Here is a 25,103-nt window from a genome sequence, read left to right as displayed (position 1 = left end):
TGGAACTAGGTGACAGCCAGAATCTTGTAGAGAAGCCCCTTCCCCCGGCCACGCTGGAATAAGGTATTCTGTGTTGTCGTAAGATTCACAGAGAAGTACGTGGAACGCCTCCCCGGGAATACTGCGATGAAGTAGGTACACTCGTCACTTCACTCCTCCCCCTACACTTGATCCGGAAAGGGCGGAGGGAATGCGCCCCGCGCGGTGAGCTGGGATAGCTGCGCAGGCGCAGCTTCCGGCTCCTTGTCTTGGGAATTATTTGACGCCGCCGCTTCGGACTCGCAGCAGTCGCTGATCGGATGCTGTGCGCACGCGCAGTGGTCCCTTCGACTCTGGGAGTAATTTAACGCTGCCGCCCCTGGCAGTCGGAAGTTCCCTGAGTAGAGCTCAGCCTGCCGGGCCGACTGGCTTTCCTAGTCCCCGGGCGCCCTCCGAGAGTCACTGACGGGTGGGACAGACCGACTGCCTGAGGACGGACGGCCCGGGCGGCGAAAGCGCCGGTGCCATGGCGCAGGTCGCGTGAGGCAGAAGGCCGAGTGCGGCCGGCGGCGGTGGCGCCCGCCCCAGCGATGCGGGCCCCGCCCGTGGCCTCAGGTAACCGGGCAGCTGGACCCGCCGCGGCCGGACCTTCCCTACTCATCCCCTCCCAGCAGCGCCAGACGGCCGAGACTCGTTTCTCCTTCCTGGGTGCGCCAAGGGCCCGACCTTCGAAAGCGCAGTCCCACGTTTTTCTGGGGACCCTCGGGAGGCGGGGGAAGCCTGACCCTGGAGTCGGCGGCTTCTGTCGGGTCTGTGCAAACTGGGTCTGGTAGCGGCCGCGGCGGTGCGCAGCTCTCTCCTGGCTGCTGGGGGAGGGGGCGGGGCGGGACTGGAGCGGAGCGCGACAACTCTGGCGAAGAATTTGGTCCAGCAGTGAGGTCGAGTTACTGCCGCCCTGTGGGGACGATGCTGCCTTTTGCACAACGACGCTCAGATGAAGAGTTAGTGATAAGAATAAACAGTTAATCCTTATTACGCGCTTACTATACGCCAGGCATTGTGCCAGGTCACTATGTTCTCCGTGTCTTAAACTTCACAACCACTCTGTGAAGTAGGGTTATGTCCCCATTTTACAGCTGAGGCAACTAAGGCCAGAATAGTTAGATGACTTATCTGGTTAAAGTCACATAGCTGGTTATCTAGGCCCAGGCAGTCTGTTTCCAGAGTCCAGGTTCTTGGCAGATCAGTGGTTCCCCAATTTTGCTGCACACTAGAATCGTGTTAAAGATCCTCATGTCCAGGTCCCTCCCCAGATCAGAATATCTGAGGCGAGGAAGCCAGACATCAGTGTTCTTAATCCCAGTGCGATACGAGTGTGTAGCAAAGTTTGGGAACCGTTACAGTAGTTCATTCTGCATCCTAAAAGACTTGTCAGTGTTTCTCCAGCTTAAGTGTGCAGAAAAATAACCTGGGAGCTTGTTAAAAGGGCGTGTTCCACTTCCAAAGATATTGTCATTAGGCCCAGTGACTACACCTCGTGAAAGGCTGTTGGGGAGGTGGGAAGTAATTTCTCTACAAGACTTCTGAGACCTTTTACAGGTTTTCTAGGCTTTCTAAAGTATATATCTTAGGCAAAACTGTTGGTTTGCAATTTACCTGATTACACAGTACTCATGAGTATAGTGCCTCGGGCCTCTGTGTCTTCTTTACATATGCTGTTCCCCTGTCTGGACTGTCCTACACGTTTTCTCCTCAGTACACCCAAATGCACACACTTTTGCTCTTATGTATGTCTTTTTCTTCTATTCTCTAATTCCTAACATAATTCCTAACAGTCCCTTCAAGAAGCCTCTGTCCCTGGCCCACACCCTTCATGCTATGAACAGATTCTTCTCTATTTCCATTGTTGTAAGAAGTATTTGGTAGTTCTTAGTCTTTAGGATTTTGGCCTTCTTTTTGCTTGGGAGTACTCTTGGGTAGGTTACTAGTTTATTTATCCATCCAGCAGTTGAACAAATACTGAATTCTTATTACTGGTAAGGCACTGTGTAGGACTAACCAGATGCTTTCAACGTGTTTTGATTATTATTTGATAGAAGAATTATCACAAGAGGCTCACAAATTTTTAAAATGAGGCCCATGTAATCACTCTTTGGCTAGTATGCTCTGTAAGAGTTTTATGTTTAAAGTGCCCTTTTGTAGTGTGAAGCCTTTTTATTGCCCTTTTGCTCTGCATGGGATCTCCACTTCATTGTCCAAAAAAGCATTTCGTTGTCTTCCACTAAATGAATAGCGTTTAGCCTTGTTGGCACTTAGTAACTACTATTAGATGGGGTTGGTATTGGTAATAGTTCATCCTTTTCACTAGGAGAGATGACATAAGAAGTATTTAATGAAGATTAACACCTAGATGTTTGAGGAATCGACAGACGTAGTTTTTATTGCAGAATGCCTGAATTGCCATTTAACAATTCATGTTTAATTCAGACACTCAAGAAACTTGTCCTTGTTTCTCTGATCAAATATAGTTAAGAGTATCTAGTTCTAGCCTCCGCACATGGAAGAAACTCAGTCTGTAAGTCTGAGGCTTAAATCTCTAGTCATTCCCCAGAGAAAAGGTAAAAAATACCGCCTTCTCAGTTAAAGACCAAAAGTGCCCCAATCATGATAACCTGATACCTAGAAATGAATTCTCTTGAACTTGAGGAATTTGTCAGTGTTACCAGGTATATTCCTTGAGGTGTGCAGATGCCTTTTAGACAGGATATATGACTTCTTTTGGTATAAGTTGATTAAAGTTGTAGAATTAAGGTACATGAAGTTTAATTCTAACTTTTTATAGATGAATAAAGTAGGTAACATGCCCAAGGGTACATGTTTGGCTTCTAGACATCCAGTACTAGAAAGCAGGCCTCTTCCCTCTGAATACAGTATCTCTTCTTTCCCCAGGGTATGAGGATGTTTTATTTGTTGTTGTGTATGTGTTGTGGTGGAAAGTAGGCCAGCAGTAATCTGCTAGGTTTGAGATATTAAATTAAATTTGCAGTGAATGCTTGCTGTGTGACACCTACTTGGCTACATAAACTGGAGATAAGTTAAATAAGAACAGCCCCTTCCCCCAAGAAGTTCATTGTCTAGTCAGGGTTATAATAAAATTAGAGGTTCTAAGGCAGCTCTGTCCAATAGAATTTTCTGTAAAGATGTAACTGTTCTATATCTGTGTTGTTCAGTATGTTAGCCATTAGCTACATGAAGCTGTTGAGCTCTTGAAATTGATTAGTATAAGTGAGGAACTGAGTTTTTAATTAAATTTAAGTGTAAATAGTTGCAGGTAGTTAAGGCCACTCTGTTGGACAGAACAGTTTAAAGTATAAACAGTGAGAACTGTGGTAGTACAGGTGGGTGACAGACGCAGGGTATTCATATTTTTGGGGGTGGATTAAGGAAAAAAACAGCTGTTTCCACGTTTAGGGAGAAATGTAGGCAATGTTTTGTCTATCTTTATTATAATTCAGGTGTTTGATTGAATCTGTAACTGCTATGATCTGATACATAGGTGATAACACTCCTTTTAGCCAAACTCGATTGATGTTTGCCTGGTGGGGTCAGTGGAATGACCACAGGAATCTGAACAATGATCCTTTTGCTTTATCAGTTGTAAATTTGTATGGATGACCTTGAGTGCACCTGTGTGCCTTAAAAATCTAGCCTTGTTCATTTATTTACTCAGTGTTTTGGCACACTGTACCTATTTTTCTTTCTTCTTTTTTTTTAAATTTTATTAATTAAAAAAAATTACAAGAAACAAACATTCCCAACATATACACTCAGCAGTTCACAATATCATCACATAGTTGCGTATTCATCATCATGATCATTTCCCAGAACATTAGCATCAATTCAGAAAAAGAAATAAAAAAACAACAGAAAAATATAACAAACAGAAAAAAAAAATTTTACAGGCCATACCCCTTACTGATCCCTTTCATTGATCACTAGCATTTCAAACTAAATCTATTTTAACATTTGTTTCCCCTATTTTTCTTAAGAGAAACAAAGCATGCCTTTTAACAGGGACCTTGAATTTGTACATCTTGAAATATATTGCTTTATTTATCCTTGTCCCAAGTTACCTTAGATAGGCACGGCAAGTATTCTTCCTGTTTTACAGATGAGGAAACTATGACAAAGAAATACCAATTGACTTGTCCAAGGTCCCATGGTAAGCGATGGAGTCAGGACAAAAGGAAAGAACATTGGACTTCGAGGCAAAAATAGATTTTCTTGTCCCAGCTCTACTATTACTGATGTGACCCTGAGCAAGTCATAGCCTTACCTTGTTTCCTCACCTGGAAAATATGGCTAGTGACATCTATCTTACTTAACCTTCCAGGCTTGTTACTGAAATAAAATGAGGTAAGATATCAAAGCTCTTTGAACATGACCAATTATACAAAGGAATGTTGTTATAAAAAAAATCTCAAGTGGTTTTCTATTGTATTATACTGCCTTCACTTATGTTTACTACTGTGTTCTGGTATCATAATTGATTTCTCATGCCTTCCTCACTTTGAAACCTTGTTTTGGACAGCCATTGTGTCCTGTTTATGTCTGCACACACAAATCTTCGGACAATACCTGACACACAATAGGTGTTTAATAAATGTTTGTTGAGTGAAATAACTGATGTCTGGATTTACTTTATGAAATTTATAAAAATTGTTCTCTATAATTAGACATAAAGCTCCTCGGGAACAAGGTTGATGATGTATTCCCTGTGCCTGGTACGTAGAAGATGTAATAAATACTGGTTGAATCAATTGTTTGAATTAGTGTCGGGCTGTGGTCTTAGAACTGGAACACCCACTATTGTTTTGATCATTTTGGTAATTTGACCAAACCTGCACGTTATTCTTCAGTGGTATCTTTCCAAGGCATAAACTGTTACTCAGAACACAGTCACCTGATAATAAGAGATGTCCAGAGAGAATACCTTGAAAATAAGTACATGTACAGTTAGGAAGGAAAATCAGGTTGCTGGAGAGGAGTACTATCTTCTTGCCCCTTCCTCTATCATATTTACTTTGCAAACATCGAAGATGGAGGCTTCTCTGTTAGCAGTTCAGGTTGATAGTAGCCAGAACCTGTGTGGGGAGGAGATGCATAGGATCATTTTAACATAGCAGCCAAAGCTCTTAATTATCTGACTTCAGTTCCATGTCTTCTTAGTTTATTGCAGTGCCCAGTCTTCCTTCCTCCATCACCAGTATATTAGCCATACTGAAATTTGCTCTTCTGTTGCCTAAGCTCTTCTCTTTTTTATTCTGTCATGGACATTTCCATCAAATAAATAGAAATTCAGTTCCTGGTGTAGCATTCCTATTTTAAAGTTAAACTTTCTCATGTCCTGACTCTAGTGTTCATTGAATTACATATCTCCCATCCTAGCACTTGAGTCCTTTATAGTTGGTCGCTGCTTATCTTTGAAGCTTTATTTCCTTCTACATATAACCTCCTCTCCTCTGCCACTCTGGGTTTCTAGTTTCTAGTGCTGTTTTTTGCTACTTGAAGCTTGTCCTTCCTCTCATATATTTTTCTTTCTTCCTCCACCTGCCTCTTCTTCCTCTTCCTTTTATCCAACTCTTCTTGTCTCTATCAAAATTATAATCTTCTGGGCCACGGTGGCTCAGCAGGCAAGAATGCTTGCCTGCCATGCCAGAGGACCCGGGTTTGATTCCTGGTGCCTGCCCATGTTAAAAAAAAAAAGTCAAAATTATAATCTTCTTCCAATGTCCAGTTCTTATGCTCCATGTTGAGTAAGTCCATTTATTGGTGGGTTCCTACTAGTGGCTGAATGTTCATATGTATAGTTAGGGTGCTGACATACTTATCAGTTCTATGACATGAGATTTATTAACAAAAACTTGTTATATCAAATTATCTACAATAGATCTACCACTTAGTTAAAATTGCTTGTATTTCTCTGTGATTCCTTTAATCTTTAGGCATATATATATTTTTATTTAGTTGTACATTTTTACTTAGTCACATATATGTTTTTCTCCCTCCATTTAATAGCTATTATTTATTGATTGCTTACTTGGACTAAGGCATGTTCTAAACGTCTTAAATATATTGATTCTTTAATCACTACAATTACAGTGAAGTAGGTGCTATTATCTCCATTTTACAAATGAAGATACTGAGTCAGAGGTAAAAAAACTTTTTTTTTTTTTTTGATCGGCAGCACCAGGAATCAAACCCGGGTCCTCTGGCAAGGCAGGCATGCCTTCTGAGCCACCGTGGCCCGCCCGGTAAAAAACTTTTACAGGGTTACACAGCTTACAGATGGTAAACTTGGTATTTGAACCTAAGAAGTCAAGATCCAGAGCCCTCACTCTTAACCACTCTCCTGTATGTTTTTTATGCTTCTATGTAATCTCAGTATTCCATAGCTATATAATAAACATGGAGTTAATATGCTCTAATTTATGACAGTCATCCCCATTTCCCCATCTTTTGTACGATACTACAGTGGACGTTTTTTGCATTTTTGTATCAAATTGTTTTATAATGATGAAGTAAGTGGTATTACTGGGTCAAGGGGCCCAATATTACATGTTTCCTACCATGTTTTGACAATATAATCATGTTCTCATGGGTGAATGATTAGAGAAATAGCATATCATCCTGAGGTGCCTTACAATTTATTGACAGGTTAGAGTCACAAACATCCTCATAGCGAGTGGGTTGCTCGGTGATCAAGACATAGCAGAGGAAGCATTGTTCTATGGTGTTATCCTGAGAGGTCGACGGAGATCCAGACATCCTTGCCCAGGAGTGGAGATCTCTGAGATCTATGGGTTTGTTATTTTGGATAGCCTAAACTACAACAGCAAGAGGAGGTTCTTATTGTATGTTTAAAAGTTGGCTGGCCACTGACAGAACTGGGCCCAATAGAACTCACTCCACTAAATCTGTCACACCATACTCTACTCTCCCTTTTGTTTCCCCAGCAACAACAAAAATAAAGCAAACTGAAATTATAGGACCTCCACGGTTGGATTATAAGTCCTGCTCCTGCAGCAAAGGTGAATGATTTGGGTGGGTGACTTTCTTAAGCAGCAGTACCTCATCCATAGTGTACGTTTCCCTTGCCTCCCTTTGCAAAGATTGTGCTGTTACCCAAACCAGCATATGCCTTTATCTTTAATCAGAGGCATAAATTGGCCCACAGATGAGTTTTTTGGCTTGCATTGTGGATTTTTAAAAAATTCGAATTTTTTGCCAACATTTAAAAACTGGGAGACTTCACAGAAATGCCCAAATTTTCTCCTTCTTTTGAAAAATTGAATTATTTGGCAGTACTAGGTCTGTATTCCTTCAAGGTGATACTTGGCTAGAACTGAGTAGTGGCTGTGTCCCTTAAACAGAGCCTGAATTCTCTTGGTTTGCCACAGCACCCACTCTCTCCACTTTACTATTTATTACATGTTTAGTCCCTAGACCATGGTTCCCAACTTCTCAGACCAAAGTACTGGCCTCTCCCACTTTTTAATAACAAATACTTGGTGTAATGATCACGGCATTATCTTGAATTGAAATTAAGATAATTTCAATTTAGATAACCTACCAACACACAGAATTTAAAAAAACAATGGAACTTCCTAGCCATAAAAAAATGAAAAAATATTACTGTTTTTCTAATAAAATTAATATTTTAATAAAATGCTTAGGCAGAGCTATACTAGATGAGACAATGAGGTAGCCAGATGCTTGTGTCTACTTACAAATTGAGAAATAAGACAATAAATGATATTTTTTCTTTATTTCTGACATTTTGAAACAAGGGCTAAATAAGTATATATGTAGTACCTGTGATTGTATTCCCAATACCAGGGTGTTATTTAAGCAACTCAGATACCACAAGTGGCATGGCCATTGATGATGTGATTTTTCTGAAATGGTGAGCAGTTCTTGGTGTGGTAAAGTTCTAACAAAATAAAGTACAATTTTTCCTGGACTTGCATAATTAATTTTATTACTGGAAAATTCAAAGTGTATTAAAATAGCACAAAGTATTTTTTTATTTGTAAAATGGAGTTAGATTTCTAGGCTTAGACAATTAAGAATAGAATGGTTTTCTGGCAAATATTTAAAAGTCACATGAGATGTAGCATAATTGTTCATTGTGTAGGGCTCTCATGTGTTGCAGGATGTCTAGAATTCTGACCCTGCTTGTAACCCCATGGCACACTCCAATTATTGTGTTAACTGAAAGTGCACTTAATATTTCCAAAATGCCCCAACATAGCAGTTCTTTCTTATTGAAAATCATTGCTCCAGGCTCTAAAGTATGTCACCTTTTGCCCTTACATCCTAATAAAAAAGAGTTGAGTTTTTATCACTTGTTTTACTAGTTTAATAAGTACAAAATGATACCTCAGTTGCTTTATTTTGTGTTTTTTATTTCTTCTTTAGATTCCAGTGTTTATTTTCTTTTATTCTTTGTTTTGTTTAATGTGCCTGTAATTATAATGCACTTTATCTTAGTGTTTTTTGTCTGTATGTATGTACTTTATTAAAATTTAGCATCTGCTTTTATCAGTCACATATGTTTTAATATTTTAGTTCAATTTTTTATTGTATACTTTCTATGTCTTTTTACTGTTTCTTGAAAGCATTTCATTCACTTTTAATTTAATTGGAAAAGTTTTTAAGAAGAACTTAAGTTATTACACCCATTTTTATTGCTCTTTCATGGTATTTATCAAAGAATGACAGTTCTGTCTTCCGAAGGGGGTGGTAGTTGTTTCTTAAAAATGCACGTTCTCGGGTTCTACCTCAGTGCTCCAGAATTGTGATTTCTGGGAAGGTGGATTGGGAAACTGCATTTGCAATCAGAGCTCCTACATGTTTATGGGTTCAGTAGAATTTGAGATGTAGCTTGCCTTGAAACGTTTTTTCCCACCAATAATGTGTTGCCTGGAATGGGTGTTTTCTTTTTACGCCTTGAATATTTGGAAGCCATCCAACTACTTTTTATTAATAACTAGTTTAAAACAAATGAGCATTTTCCAATTTTTATTTGTACATGTAAAATTTTGGACATTCTGTAGTAGATTAAAGGGAACACCTTCTAACTTCTTCCTTTTTCCTATCAATAAGCCTTGACATTCTGAAACATTTATGTGCCATGGACTTTTCAAAGATTGGGAAGTTGAATTTCCCACTCAAAAAAAGACTGATACTCATGGGTGTAAACAACTGCACATAGCTAATGAATAATATGAAGCTCAGTGTGATTAGCCTGTAATAGATAGTCAGAACTGTTGTGGAGGAGTGGTTTGATGAGTCAAAAAAAAGCTTTACCAAGAAAAGGGGATTTGAGTGGAAACTTGAAGGATGAGCACTTCATAAGTTGGTCAGAGTGGGGTATTCCAGTGAATGGGAGTAGCATAGGCACTGACTTATGGGTATGAAAGAACTCAGTGGATTTGAGCCATCATTAGGAGTTCTTTGTGGTTATAATTTGGGATGTGTGGAAGAAAGTGGCAGTAGGAGATGAGGCTGGGAAGGTGGCATAAGTAATTTCAGTTAGTATCCTGGCAGGGGTTTTTTTCTTTTTTTTTGAATTGGATAAAAATCACTTAAATTTTATATAAAATAATAAGTGCCTGAGAATTGCCAAGAAAGTTTTTTTTTTAACTTTTTTTATTAATTAAAAAAAATTAACAAACAAAACATTTAGAAATCATTCCATTCTACATATATAATCAGTAATTCTTAATATCATCACATAGTTGCATATTCATCATTTCTTAGTACATTTGCATTGATTTAGAAAAAGAAATAAAAAGACAACAGAAAAAGAAATAAAATGATAATAGAGAAAAAAAAACTGTATGTACCATACCCCTTACCCCTCGCTTTCATTTACCACTATTTCAAACTGAATTTATTTTAACATTTGTTCCCCCTATTATTTATTTTTATTCCATATGTTCTACTCTTCTGTTGCTATAGTTGCTAACAGGAGCATCAGACGTAAGGTTTTCACATTCACAGAGTCTCATTGTGAAAGCTATATCATTGTTCAGTCATCATCAAGAAACATGGCTACTGGAACACAGCTCTACATTTTCAGGCAATTCCCTCCAGCCTCTCCACTACATCTTGAACAACAAGGTAATATCTACTTAATGCGTAAGAATAACCTCCAGGATAACCTCTCGACTCTGTTTGGAATCTCTCAGCCATTGACACTTTGTCTCATTTTACTCTTCCCCCTTTTGGTCAAGAAGGTTCTCTCAGTCTCTTGATGTTAATTCTCAGCTCATTCTAGGGTTTTTCTCAGTCCTTTGATGCTGAGTCTCAGCTTATTCTGGGATCTTTGTCCCACGTTGCCAGGAAAGTCCACACCCCTGGGAGTCATGTCCCTCACAGAGAGGGGGAGGGTGGTGAGGCTGCTCATCATATTGGCTGGAGAGAGAGACCACATCTGAGCAACAAAAGAGGCTCTCTTGGGGGTGATGCCAAGAAAGTTTTGAAAAAGAATAGTGAAGATAAAGGGGATTTCCTTTCCAGGTATCAAAACATTCTATAAAGACACTGCACCTAAATTATTATGACAACTAGACAAATAGTTGAATAGAACAGAATTGATTTGTATATAAATGAAAATTTGATATATGACAAAGTTAGTATTTAGGTCAGTGGAAAAGGATGTGTTTTTTTTTAAAGGACATTTTTAATAAATGATGTTGACATATATGACTATACATCTGGAAGAAAATAGATGATATTGATATACATGACTATACATCTGGAAGAAAAGTTGGACCTTCCATACACTACATATAGGAATAATTCCAGATATAAAACTTAAATGTGAAGACTTAAACAGTGATATTATAGGATAATGTAGGAGACTGTATATAAAGTTGTTTTTCAGACTTTTGAATCAAGATCTAGAATACAAAATATAAAAATGTATTTTTACATTGTGACCCAGAGCATATGCACGTGTATAAAATGAAATGTGTCACAGAACATTGTTTGCCTTTACTGTTTGTGATGCTCTTAATGTATATTCTATTCTGTATCATTAAACACCAAAGTGTTATCCGTTAAATTTATTCTGTGATCCACAGTTTGAAAAACACAGGTAAGGGAGGTGGCAGGGGTGGCCATGTTTCTTGAAGATAATTGTATGATGACATGGCTGTCGCAATGTAACTATGTGGTTGTGAGAGCCTTGCGTCTGATGCTCTTTTTGTCTACCTTATCTCTGGACAAGTAAAACATATGGATTAAAAATAAATAAATAATAGGGGGAACATATGTCAAAATAAACTTAATAGATTGAAATGCTGGTGATCAGTGAAGGGGGGGTAAGGGGTATGGTATGTATGAATTTTTTTCTGTTTTCTTTTTATTACTTTTTCTGAATTGATGCAGATGTTCTAAGAAATGATCATGATGATGAATATACAACTATGTGATGATAGTGTGAGTTATTGATTAACAAGAATGGAATAATCATATAATAAGAATGTTTGTGTTTATATGTGGTTATGTATCATAAATAAAAAATAAATTAATTAAAAAAAAAAAAGGAGGTGGGAGGGAGAAACCTTAGCCAGGATTCAAAGCCTAGAAGTTATACATTTGGCTAGAACAATGCAATTTCATTTCATACCTTCAAATTGGCAAATAAATGAATAATGACTATTTTGGCAAGGGATGGGGGTAAGGGGAGGAAAGGCTTTAGCCATTCCTTATGTAAGTGGGAATTGTTATAGCTGTTTTTCTAAAGACATCTGGCAAAACCTATTAACGTTAATATACACATCCCCTTTGATCCATCAGTTTCACTCTTGGGAACTTATACCAGAGAAATAAAAGGGCCTAGGTTTAAGGATTTATAAACAAGATGTATATTGCATTGTTATTTCCTAGTGACGAGAAATGGAAAATGGAGTAAATGCTCATCATTAGAAGACTAGTTGAATAAATTGTCCCATCCATGCCATGGACTATTACACAGCCATTAAAATGAGTCCATTATTATATATTAGTTATTTTAGAAGGATGTTCATGAAGTACTGCTGGATAGGAAAAACATGATATAGAAAATGTGTATATCTCATGTTATAAAAAAGATTATCGTTTGTTATACATGTATATAAATTATTCTGTTATGACTGAATTAAAGTAGAACAGAACACAGGAGGAAATGTTAAGTTGTTAACATGATTATCTATCCAGGAAAGTAAATTATGTGGACAGAGAATGAAGTCTAACAAATAATGAAAAAGCTGAAGAACTACATTAAAACAAAACATCCTATAGTATAATATTCTTGTGCATTTATGGTCTTGTTCATATGTGTATATAGGGTGTGTATATACATTATATGTACAGTATGTATACTATATATGTATGTATGTTTATATATGCATATGTGTGTGTATTAATTTTTAAAGAGCAAGAAAAAATGTATGGTGTGGGACGTTGTGGGAGATGGTGCCCTATCAGAGCTTTCCCTTTTTCTTCTTACATGTGTGGAAGTGCATCAGGGCATCATCAGAATATCCTTTGGAGAATTCCTTGTAAATCCTGAGGAAACAGAGGCAATTTTAATAGTCATTGCATCCACCCTTCCATAAATTATTAGATCCTGTCCTTTCCCATTCTTTGGCTTACTGCTGGTTCACCCCTCCTGCCTTCTTGTATTTATTTTTTTGATGATTGTATGAAGGAGTAGCATGTAGTAAATGCTCAGTAGGTGCTAGCTCTTAACATGTTTTCTTAAGACCACTGACTTCCAGGTGTTTCACAACTGGAAATTTGAGTGCCAATGCTGCAGGGAATTAAATATTCTCAAAGGATTTTGTAAAGTCTAAATAAAATCTAATTTGAAGATGGTGGGAAATTGCAGGAGTATGTTTCTAATATATAATAGGTGTTCAGAAACTATTGACTAAAAAATCTGTGTGTTAGAGTAAATAAAGGCTTTCCTCTGTTTCCCTTTTCTAGTTTATGTACTCCATTCTCCAGTCAGTTTTTTCTAGTTAGTGTACTCCATTCTGCAGTCTTTTTTTTCTAGTTAGTGTACTCCATTCTCCAGTCTTTTTTTTTTTTTTTAATCCTGGAGCCATGGAAAGGAAGGTCATATTATTTGCATCCCAAATCTGATCATTTTATTTCCCTGCATAATCATCTACCCCAGCTCAGCTCCAGGTTCTCCATTGGCTCTTTTAAAGATGTGCTCAGACATTTGCCTACTAGGACCTACTTTCCTGCCTCATCTCACCTTGAGGCTACTTTGGGACATTCCCCAAACATTTCAATATCTTTTCTTCTCAGTCTTCTAGAGGCAGTTCCATTGTAGTGCCTTTATCTTGCCATGTAGGATAAAACTGTGTTTTTCTTATTTTTATTAATTTGCAGTATTATAATTTGACATGGAGTTGTGTTTGTCTTTTCAGGTGCCGTTTGGATAGTACTTTAGCAGCACCATGTACTCTGAGTGGAGGTCACTTCATTTGGTGATTCAGAATGATCAGGGCCATACCAGCGTGCTGCACAGCTATCCTGAGAGTGTTGGGCGAGAGGTGGCCAATGCTGTGGTCCGTCCTCTTGGGCAGGCCTTGGGTACCCCTTCAGTGGCTGGGAGTGAGAGTATGTTAAGAACTGACAAAGAAGTAAGTGTTGCTTCATTTCATTATACTATATGAAAATATAAATTTGTTACTGAAGAGTTTGTTTAGTTTTTTTTTTATGGATTTCAGTGCAATGCAGTGTAATATCTCTTTTTAACCTCATTTGGTTTGAGAGTTGGGGCTCAGAGTTTGTGGGATAACAAGGAATAGGCTATACCATTTTGTTGCTGGGGTTTCCTACTAGCCAGGCCCAATTCTTCAGTTGAGCTCAGTGCCCCAGACAGAGAATTAAGTGTCAGGCCCTTTCCCTGTAGGGTGGGCTCTAGGCTCAGTCTTCTGGTTTCCATTCAGAGGTGTGTTTAGAAGGCCTTCTTTTCTATCTACATGGTCCCTGACTGGAGGCCTACCTTGTGATGAGTTTTCAGGTTATGTGTATTTACTGAGCTTGAGCTTTCTTGTATTCCCATCCCTCCTTACCCTTGCCTGATTTCTAGCTGTAAGAATGTGTAGAACAGCTAAATCCTTCTGGCTGTGAGCCCAGGTGGTTGGAATTGGGGTTGTAGCTACTGTCCCTAAAGATAAGAGGCTCTTGAAGTGGATATCACAGTGGCTTGGCCTGGAGCTGGGCCTCTGCTTTTGGGTTCAGGGACTGAGCTGAAATTAAGTTGTCAGGAAGAAGTAGTGGAGGGGCACTGAGAATGGAGTCATACTGGAACTTGCTAGTATGAGGTCTGGTTAATATACAGGATTAGAACTTTGTCCCCTCTGCTTGAAACCTTCAGGCTTTGGTTTAGCAAAATCTGTATGCTGTTTCTCAGACCCTTTGTTTTTTCTTACTTTTTGGTTTCTCATGAAGAAAAGATGAGGCTTGGATATAAGACCAAAGATTTTATCTCTAGAGGCAGTTTATAACCCTCTCTAGGCCATGGGTCACTAAAGGGCAAAGCCTCTCAGTCTGCGTTTTTGTCTCTTTAGAGTACCGTAGCAGAACCCTGAGGACTGGTGTGGGTCCTGGCACACTCTCCCTTTGGTGTTTCTGTAGCCCTTTGCCTTCTCTTGTGAAGAGATGGCATGTGAGTAAACAGAGGTGCTCTGGTACACCCCTTCTTTATTTTCCTTTCCTACCTTCAAAAGAATATGAGAGAATAGTCCTTAAATCTAGTGCCCTATAGAATTATACACTTTAACTATTATGTGACGATATTACCAAACCTCTCTTCTCTTTCATCTTTCATCTGGTAACTGGGGACCTCTAGCTTCTTTTAAAATTTTCTCTTGTGTCCTTAACTCTCCACTCAAATTTCAAAGTTGTCATAGCTTCAAAATACTGTCATAGTCTTCTTTAACAATTATTATTGTTAAATCATATATTTTCTACTCTTAGCCTCTGAAGTATTTTTGTGTTTAAATTATTTAATACATGTATTTATGTTGTTAGATTCAATTTTAGTTTTAAGTTGTTGAAGTCTTTTTGAATCTTGAAATTTCTATCTAAAAAGTTAGTTATCCTTTTTAACTCTGTGATATCTACAAATTTCAGCATATAATCTGCTTTTCTTTTCTTTTTTTCCTAAATCAAGTTCTTGGCAGGGCTTTTGGCATGCCACTGGATACCTTCTTCCAAAATAGTCTTGATACATTAACCTGCTATTAGCCTCTTGTGATATTTCAACCACTTATTATGCCAACCATTCTACCGTCCTCTGGCACATGTGTTTCCATCTTGTCCACAGGAATATCTTGCATCTGACTGAATTTCTTCTTTCAGCAGCCCAGATCCTCCCTTGCCAGGAAAGGCTGCTAATGATTTAGTGATAATAACTTCAAATTTATATTCAGAAGACAGGATTTAACTTTTAAGCTCCACCATTTACAAACTAGTGATTTGGGAAAATTGCTTAATCTTGCTAAGCTTCAGTTTTCTTATCTATAAAGTGAGAATAGTTTCCCTTTTCACACAGTACTGTCATGGTGGTTAGATTATATTTCTGAAAGTGCTTCATATACTGCAAGCACTATACAGTTGTTAGCTGTTTTTATAGTAACCTTGTTAATAAAGGAATGAAGCTTGTCTGGCATGACTTGTTCTTTTTGTGCAGGCTGGTTCCCAGTGATCATACTTCCCTTTTATAAGTACTCAGTGATCATCTGCTTAGTAATTTGTCCCAGAGTTTTCTGGAATTTACTTAAACTTTCTGGTCTGTAGTGTCTGGAATATATTTTCATCCTCTTTTGCAAATTTGGAGTATTTCCCGTTTCTCATAGCACTTTACCCCTTCCTCATGACTGCAAGCAGCGGTTCAGCAGTTTCTTAGGCAAGTTCTTTCAGCCCCTAGTATGTGATTGAGGCAGGTCAAGAGGCTGGTTCTCCTTCAGTGCAGCTGAGTGAGTGCTCATTAAGATCTCACTCAGTTTCAGTTCCTTCTGCCTATGTTTGTTCTCTCCTTAACATTGCAAGTATTATTATCATTGATAGATAAAATAGTTGCAGAATAAGAGTTGAACAGTTCAGCTCCCTCTCTCTCATTTGTTGACATTTCGTAATCTGGAGATGGAATGTGATTGAATTTATGTATATGATTGCCTAAATAATGCACATACCTGTATACAAATTAAGTGGGTGGGGATCTAAAATGTTCTATTTCTGCTCCTCCTATCTCTGTGGAATATCAAAATAACCTGTACTTGCTTTTTTTTTTTTTTGCTTGTTTGTTTTGTGGGTGCATAGGCTGGGTATCTAACTTGGGTCTCCCACGTGGCAGACAAACATTCTACCACTGAACCGCCCATGCACCCGGTGTTTGCTTTTTATTTCACAGTGCAAGCAATAGTGCTAAAGGGTTAAGGTCAGCATAGGCTTGATATTTAAAAATAAGTAATTTATTCTCTTCTTAAATCTTTTGTTTAGGAAATATTGTTTGAATACGTCTGATACAGGGATAGTACGTCCACTAGAATAAATCTGATATGTATGTTGAGATGAATATACTGTCAATTTAGAGTATTGGTAAAAAGCAGTAAAAGAAGTTAACGTTTGAGTCAGTCTACTGGAATATAGATAGGGAGGCATGATAATTCTATATGTATATTTTCTCTTGTTTAGGTAAAATGGACCATGGAAGTAATTTGCTATGGACTGACCCTTCCCTTGGATGGAGAGACTGTAAAATATTGTGTTGATGTATATACAGACTGGATTATGGCTTTAGTGTTGCCAAAAGAGTCTATTCCATTGCCAGTTATTAAAGAACCTAATTTATACGTTCAAAGTATACTAAAACACTTGCAAAATCTTTTTGTACCAAGGTAAGCTCTATCTGACTATCTGGTCCATTATTAGGATCATAATAAAATATTCATAAACCTTAGTTTTTATGTTATAGGAGCGAATTTCATTGTTAATCCTTTGAACAGTGACTTTCATTATTCATCCAGTTAAAGAGGGTATTAACATGAATGTTATGAGAGATAGACTTATATAATATTTACCTTGCTGGCAGTTTTTAACAGGTGTATGTTCATTTTAAAAGATTTTGGCTTTGCTTCTAAGATCTAATGGCTGTTTTGTAGTAAAATACTGTGACCTCTTTCTCTTCCATGCAAATATACTTTTGCCTGTCATAATTCTTGTCTCCCCTTAAGCGAAAGTGACTGTAAAATGAATCTTCAATGTTGTAATGAACTTTTCTGTAAGAGACTAAAGACATTGAAGTAGACAGACTTGAAGTTATTTTGGACAAATTTGTGGTAGGCCCAAAGATTATGCTTATAAGTTTGTTACTGATATTTTCCTATCTTCTGAAACAAAAGCCCTAAACATCATAATGTAGGAGATTAGCCTTACTTTTGCTTTAAAAAATTTTTTTCTTATTTTAAAAGAATTATATGTCATTGTAAAAAAAATTGAAAATACAGTAAATAATGGAGAAGGAAGGAATAGCTCCTACCTACTTGTAAGGATTTTCTTTAAGTAAAAGCTCGGTTTTCAGCCATGTTCTATGAAAGGATTAGTGTCTCTTTTTGGAGAAGTTCTGTTTAGAACTTTTGGTCTGTCATGTAGTGAGGGACTTTGAACACCTGAAAATCAGCTGTGTAAATCTTAGCTTTGTTAATTTAAAAGGAAGATTACTTTGGAAAATATGAATTAAAACCAAATAAAGTCTCAGTTAAAAACTCTGGCTTGTATGTGATGATATTGTGAGCCATTGATTGCATACCAAGTATGGAATGTTCATATGTTAAGAATGTTCGTGTTGTATGTTGATTGGTTTTTTAAATAAAAATTAAACAAACACAAAATACAACTCTGATTTGTAGGAACAGTTGTAAACTTTACCTTGCATTAAATGCCTGCTGTAATCTGCACAGATCCTGCTCTTTAGCTAGACTAATAAAGATTCCCCTAAAACCTCCTGAAGATCTTCCCTATTATCACCTACCATTTTGTCTTCCTTATCTTCTTCCCCTCTTTCTCTTAGTTTTCCATTTACTCACTCATTGGTTTACTTTAAAGTTAGCCTTGTAAGGAGAAGTCTTACCTGACCACCCAGGCCTGTGTGATCACACCTCTGAACCTGTAATATACTTCCTTTATCAGTCCTGAATCTCTCCACTGTTTTATTGTGTCTTGTTTCTCCATCTGACCAACTTGTGGTCAGGAATTGGGTTCTATCTGTTTTGGACTTCAGCAGACATGGTGCAGTACTAGTACTATTTTAGGTGTGAATTAAATGCTTGTTGCTTGTATTTATCAATCTCAAATGGAAATAACAGGAAATGGTTGCCAGTAATTAGTATATTGTGTGTAGGTGAGCAAGTTCTTTTAAAATGATATGGTCTTAATGCTTTCTTATTATCCCGTTTTGCAGACTAACTTACTGGACTTTTTCTTTGTGGATGATACAGTCTCATGAGTAGTATTGTCACTGTATCTTGTACTACTACCAACTCTCAGTGCTGAGTAAATTTGTATTGATGAAAAAAATTGATGGCAGTTGGATTAGTTAGGTATTTGCTTTTTCTTTTGAGAAACATGACTATCTTATAAACTGTTTGTTGTGATTGTTTCACTCTTTGGTAATTAACTTTTTTCAAAATGTTAGAAAATTCCGAGAATGCATTGCACTGAGTATTAGAGTTCTCTCCCTGGCCGGTAATGTCTTTGAGAGATTAGCTAAATATTTTCAGTGCTAAATATTGGTATTTATGATCTCATCTTCCACTACTTGAAGTTTCAGTTATTTTTTGATTCAGATAGTTTATGAAATTGTCATCTAAGCTTACTTAATTGTTTTTATAAAAAGTGACACTCAAAATAGAGGAAATTGACTTTGTTCCTTTCTTAGATATCAAGTCAGAATGGATGACTTTTGCCTACCTGTTTGATTTTTAGAAATTTTTTTTCTTTTTGCCTAATTTAGTGGGAGTAAACCACCTTATTAAATAAAGATTTTGATTGCCCACATATAACTATACTTTAAAAAATGTAGGTCATCTGGCTGTTACATGGATGGGGTAGGGTAAGATTAGCCAAAAAAAAAAAAAAAAATATATATATATATATATATATATATATATATATATATATATATATATATGTGCATATAAAATATTGTTTAAGTTGTGGTTAGCAAGCTTTTTCTGTAAACAGCCAGATAGAAGATATTTTAGGCTTTGAGAGCCATCTGGTCTCTGTCACAGCTATTCAGCTCTGTTGTTGTAGCATGAAAGCAGCATAGACAATATATAAATGAGTAAGCATGGCTGTGTTCCAGTGAAGCATTATTTACAAAAACAGGAGGCAGGCCAGAGTTGGTCCATGAGCCAGTTTGCCAACCCCTGTTCTGAAGCAGTTTTTCTGAAGATCATAAGTTGCTTTTGAAGATATTGAGGGGTAAAGCAAATCTGGTGTTTAGACCTTTCTGTTTGTTTTTATGTACAGATTGCTTCATTTCTCTTAGCTTCAGACACTTGAACACAACACTTGAATTTAAGACCTTCTGAGTGAGATTACACTGTGTGGGGAGTAGGTGTTTCCTTTGCTGTCACTTGGCAGGTACCTGGAAATGGTAGGTAGGCCTAGGTTACCATTTGGGAGGCCTGCATGTTATTGCTGGCTTGGTAGAATGTCATCCCAGGACCATTAGATTGGTGGTATTTTTATTTCAGGCTTCCTCTTAAATGGCTTAATAAAGTTGGGGCTATTTTATAATTATTCTTCTACAAATAGCCATAGCAACTGACACAAGCTTGAGCCTCATAGCTTTACATGGACTGGATACACCCCTAGCTGAACTTGGAATATCTCCCTGCTCTTGGGAGTGCTTTGACTTTTCTTAGGTGATTGTGTCATCATTTTGCTTTAGGTCTGACTTTTTCTTTAGAGGAAATTAAAGTGGTATCATTGGTTTGCAACTCCTAGGTAGCATCCAGTCTTCTGGGTCATGGCCCAGAATCTCATAATCTCCAACCTAAGGTTGAGGTGGATGTTCTAGGGATACTCACTCGTTTTCTGGAGTTTTTTGAGGAACTTGGCTGATTTGGACATATTTCTATCTATAATATACATTCTGTAATATATTCTATATATTCATTGTGGTTTGTGACATAAGACAATATATAGAAACTCGGCCTCAAGATTTATTCAGTAATACTGGGTTTCACACAGGAGATCTGGAGGCCAGCTTGCCATTCTGTAATGCAGTGATTTTTGAACCATTCTCAAAATTTTCAAGTGGTCCAGTTTGGAAAGTGGAGGTAAAGGCTAGGGCTTGGACCTCTACCTTCTTTAACCCTAGCCACAATACTTTTATCTGTTTTATAGGCTGGCCTTCTGTGTAAGATTTCCTTCAGAGAAAATTGAATCTGTAGACTAAAGAGAGTTTTAAAACTGTTGTTCTAGGATATCTTGGGAACTTTGAGAGACCCCATCTTGGATCAAGCCACCTTTTTTATTTGAGTAGCAGTGGCAGGAATGCATCTCTGAGGAAATCTTTACATATTTCACCAATTTTAAGGATCTGTTAGCATACTCCATTGGGCCTGTAGTTCTCTAGCAGATACTAGCTTCAGTGGGACTTTGAGCAACATGAAATCACTAGCTGAATTTGTGTGAATATGTTTAAAAGTTGTTTTTTTTTTAAAGAACAGAAAGGCCATTCTGCTTCACTGTGAGCAGCAGGAATGACTATGGGTATTTACTCATTCATTCAGCAGGAACCTATTGAGTACCTACTAATATGAGCCAGGCATTTTAAATATAGAAAATCTAGAGGTGAAGCTTAGATTCTAGTATTCCCCCTTCTCCAGGAGCTTTCCAGGTTCTTAGAGGAGTGGTAGATTGAGATTCTATTGTGCCAAATTGTATAATGGGAAAAAAGTAGCTGTAAACTAAAGAGGGTATGCCTAGCCCAGTCTACTGTGCTCTAAGGGAGTTTCATTGAGGCCGCTACTGCTGCAGCTCTAAGTTGCCTGTCCTGGAGCTTTTGCTGCCTTTCCTCAGGCTTTGTCAGTGATATCTGTCTGTCTTCTTCAGACAGGAACAGGGCTCCAGTCAGATCCGACTATGCTTACAGGTCCTGAGAGCCATTCAGAAACTGGCCCATGAGTCATCCATCATGGCCCGAGAAACCTGGGAAGTCTTATTATTGTTTCTTCTGCAGATTAATGATATACTTCTGGCCTCACCAACTGTTCAAGGTTTGTTAACTTTTTTCTAATTTGTTTATAGTCTCCAAATACAGTTTACCTTTAAAGTCAATGACCAGTAGACTTATAGGGGATTGCAGTTTTGGCATGACAGTTAACAAACTAAGGTTAGCAATTATTGGGATGAGAACCCTCAAAGGCATAATATGACTTTAGCATTCATGAAATTGTTTTACCTTCGCTGTTGATTTTCCTAATATAAGGAGGGAATAAGTGAATTAGTACATGTTTGATAAGATAGGAATAGTAGCTTGTTTAGTAGATAGGATAAAGCCTAGTCAAGAAACAATAACTAATTAATTAGAGCATATGGATAATATACCTGAGTAGTCTGAAAACTAGATAGCTGCAAAAAAAATTCCTTCAGTAAATGAAACCTCCAAAGTCTTGAAGTATCCTATTTGGAAGTGTCATAGTTTGCCATTCATTAGCTAGACATTAAAAAGCTTCCAATTTGTAAGACTTTAAAAAAAAAATTTTGTTTAATGAGACCTCAGAGTAGATTTCAGAAGCCCTACTTTACATGCTTTAGCACTGTATATATAAGCTATAACTTGATATTCTAGTTCCAGGTTTCATTGTTGCTTATTCAACTGTGTCCCCTTTCATTAACACACATGTGAGTATGCTTGTGTTCTTACATAGATACAATGTCCAGGGACATATCTAGAAGGAATCATGGAATTTTAGTGTTGGAAGGGATAACCCTTCTGGTTTTGATGATAGCTAGCCAGCCACTGATTCATTAGTTCCCTGCTACACACTCCTCAAGCCAGGTATCAGAGGCGGGCAGTTCATTCCTTTATTGGGCTCCTTGTTGTTGAAGCTTTGCTTTGTAGAGTAAAGACTACTGCTGTTGCTTTTTCTAATTCCAGGGAACAGAATAGCTCTGTTTTCATGGTTGAAAAAACTCCCATCCCAGTCCATTTGTTCCCTTCTTTGTCTGACTCTTCCTTGAAGGAAAAGTGGCTTTCACATACCTGAAGCATTTTATGGAAAATTTGGTGGTAGAAAAATCCCTGGGTACTTTTTCTGGAACCTTTCACTTATTGGCTATGTGAACTTGGTCAAGTTACTTAAATTTTTCTCATCATCAATATTGGTATCATTGATAATAGGTGTTATCAGCCTATCCCATCGTATTTAATGTGAGGATTATGTGAGATCGTGTGTACAAACTACTTGATACAGAAGCTGTCTTGTAGTACACATACGTTTTTTCCCTTAACCCCTATGTGTCCTTGACACACATACACACACCCCTTTTCTGAAAGATTAAAATCCTCAATAAAAACTGAGCAGGGTATCTCAAATACCTTCAAAGTATAATGTATCTATGATCTTCGCTGGCGCTCCTATGTTTAGTTTCCTGTTTTTAATATTTAAGTTAATTGAAAATCACAACTTAAAATTGCAGTTATTTTAATTTTTTAACCAATTCTCCCAAATCAGTGATTCTAAAGACTCTGTTTTTAAAACGAAAATGCCGAAGTTATGTTTTCTTTTTATTGGTAAGGTGGCATTGCTGAGAATCTAGCAGAGAAGTTGATTGGTGTTCTCTTTGAGGTTTGGTTACTAGCTTGTACTCGGTGCTTCCCAACACCACCTTACTGGAAAACAGCCAAGGAAATGGTGGCTAACTGGAGGCACCACCCGGCAGTAGTAGAGCAGTGGAGCAAGGTCATCTGTGCACTCACTTCAAGGTAAGTTATTCCATTGACATCTTCATCCCTCTGACCTTAGGCAGCTTTCCCCTAGTTCAGTATCTTCCTGGGATTTGTGAAATACACTGAAAAAAGTCCATGTCTATTATTGTTGTTCTTTAGATATCAAAGTATTGAGCCACTTAATAGATATAGCAGTTTGGTTAGTGCCTGTCTAATATGCTGCAGAATAAGCAAGTATATTGGAGAAGCAGAAAAATTCTGCACCACCACCATCCCCCCCAAAGAAAATCCCATTCTTATTCTAATAAAATCTACATGTTCATTACTTAAACAAACCACAGATATATATAAAGGGAAAAGTTAAGTTCACCAGAAATCCTGCTATATATATTTATATATAATTTGACTGAAATAGGACTATACTGTATATGCCACCTTATAACCAAAGTAAGTTATTAAAAAGTTACTTTAACTTTTTTTTACAATTTATGTATAATACCATCAATAGTCTATAAGTAAACTCAGACATGTTTTTTCCAGACTTGCTTTGTCATTTCAACCCTAAATATTTTAATATATAACTTTAAAAGATAAAGTTCTTTTTAAAACATAATCACAGCACCATTAACTAAAAAAAAGTTGACAGTTCTTTAATATCAGATGTCCAGTCAATGTTCAGTTGTTTTGTTTTTTTTTACAGTTGTTCCCTTTGAATCGGAAAGCAAACAAGGTTCAAACACTGCATTTAGTTGACATGTTTAAGTCTATTTTAACCTATCTGTTCCTACTCTCTCATTTTTATTTCTTTGCAGCTTAGATTATTTGTCCTATAGGGTGTTTCGCTTTCTAGATTTTGCCAGTTGTGTCTCTGTTGTATTATTTAACATATCCCCTGTCCTGTAAACTAATAGATCTAGACTTGATCTGATTCCAGTTTGATTGTTTTTTTTCCAGGGGGAAGGATTACCAATACTTTGTAGGTGGTATGGTATATCATAAGGTAGACTGGTCTCTTTCTCAGTTAATAAAGTGTTTATATCTTTATCGTCATTTAAACTAAAAAATGAAAGTTTGGAATATTATATTGATTCTGGTGTGTTATGGTGGACATCTGCATAATGAGTTTCTTTTTAAGTAACGTTACTTTTTATCTTCATTATAAAAACAATACATACTTAATAGTAGAAAATTAGGAAAATATAGGCAGATGTATCCGTCACTTAAAAGAACAAGTGTTAACATTTTAATGTATTTTTTCACCATTGGTTTTCTTTTTTAAAAAACCAGTTTGAGATTTTTCTCTATAGGATTATTATCTGCTTTTTTCATTTGGTCTCTCATGTGCCTTTTTTTTCCTTCTTAAATACCTTATGAGATCATATCTTTAATGGCTTTGCTATTTTCTGTTATATAGTCCATAATTCATTTAATCTCTACTTTTTTTGGTATTTATGTTCCCAGTGTTTTACTTAAAAAAAATTGTTGATATGAATACCTTTTACAGTCGTTATGTGTCCTTTGTTATTACAATATAATCCCTAGATGTAGAATAATTGGATTAAAGGGCTTTGAACTGTTTGAATACATTTAAAATGTTATTAAGTTTTAAGAATTGAATTATTTTGTAAGATACTCTGTAAATTGCAAGCCTCATGTTCAAAGTTGTGTAAAAGTTATGAATAAATTATAGCTTAGTTTTGTTGGAGAAGTTTGTAGTAGGATGAATCTTTAAAAAAAATAACAAAATTATTCCCCTCCTCTTTCAATTTGTCTTTTATAAGCTAGGGTTTTTATATGTCTTGTTCACTTCATCAAGGTGCACATGTTTCATTTGTTTTTTCTTATCATATTTTAATGTTTGAGTTTGTTATTCTGTTAAGAAATAAACTTAGTGATGTGTGTTTTTTAATTTTCTAGATTGCTCCGCTTTACATATGGTCCTTCATTTCCTCCATTTAAAGTTCCTGATGAAGATGCCAGTCTGATCCCTCCTGAAATGGATAATGAGTGTGTTGCACAAACATGGTTTCGCTTTTTACATATGTTAAGGTACTGCTATTTTAGTATTTCATGCGCTGTTCAC

The 25,103-nt window shown here is 37.0% G+C and overlaps 1 protein-coding gene across 6 annotated transcripts in view; it reads left to right on the top strand.

Annotated features, from left to right (window-relative positions):
- Positions 1-25,103, top strand: part of RALGAPB (Ral GTPase activating protein non-catalytic subunit beta) — a 107,846-nt gene continuing 82,743 nt past the window's right edge. For 2 of the 6 annotated variants that reach the window (XM_077168774.1, XM_077168744.1), the window contains exons 1-6: positions 301-594; positions 13,473-13,688; positions 16,750-16,952; positions 21,181-21,344; positions 22,870-23,056; positions 24,938-25,069. In XM_077168774.1, coding sequence (XP_077024889.1) covers positions 13,503-13,688; positions 16,750-16,952; positions 21,181-21,344; positions 22,870-23,056; positions 24,938-25,069 — 872 coding nt within the window. In that variant the 5' untranslated portion in view covers positions 301-594; positions 13,473-13,502. Of the gene's footprint in view, positions 132-299; positions 688-4,103; positions 4,396-13,472; positions 13,689-16,749; positions 16,953-21,180; positions 21,345-22,869; positions 23,057-24,937; positions 25,070-25,103 lie in introns of those variants that run through there. The other 4 variants (XM_077168768.1, XM_077168782.1, XM_077168751.1 and 1 more) reach the window with 4 other exon arrangements.

The sequence above is a fragment of the Tamandua tetradactyla genome, chromosome 1 (assembly GCF_023851605.1).
Source record: "Tamandua tetradactyla isolate mTamTet1 chromosome 1, mTamTet1.pri, whole genome shotgun sequence".
Classification (NCBI taxonomy): Eukaryota; Metazoa; Chordata; class Mammalia; order Pilosa; family Myrmecophagidae; genus Tamandua; species Tamandua tetradactyla.
This window is presented reverse-complemented; position numbering and strand designations above follow the sequence as displayed.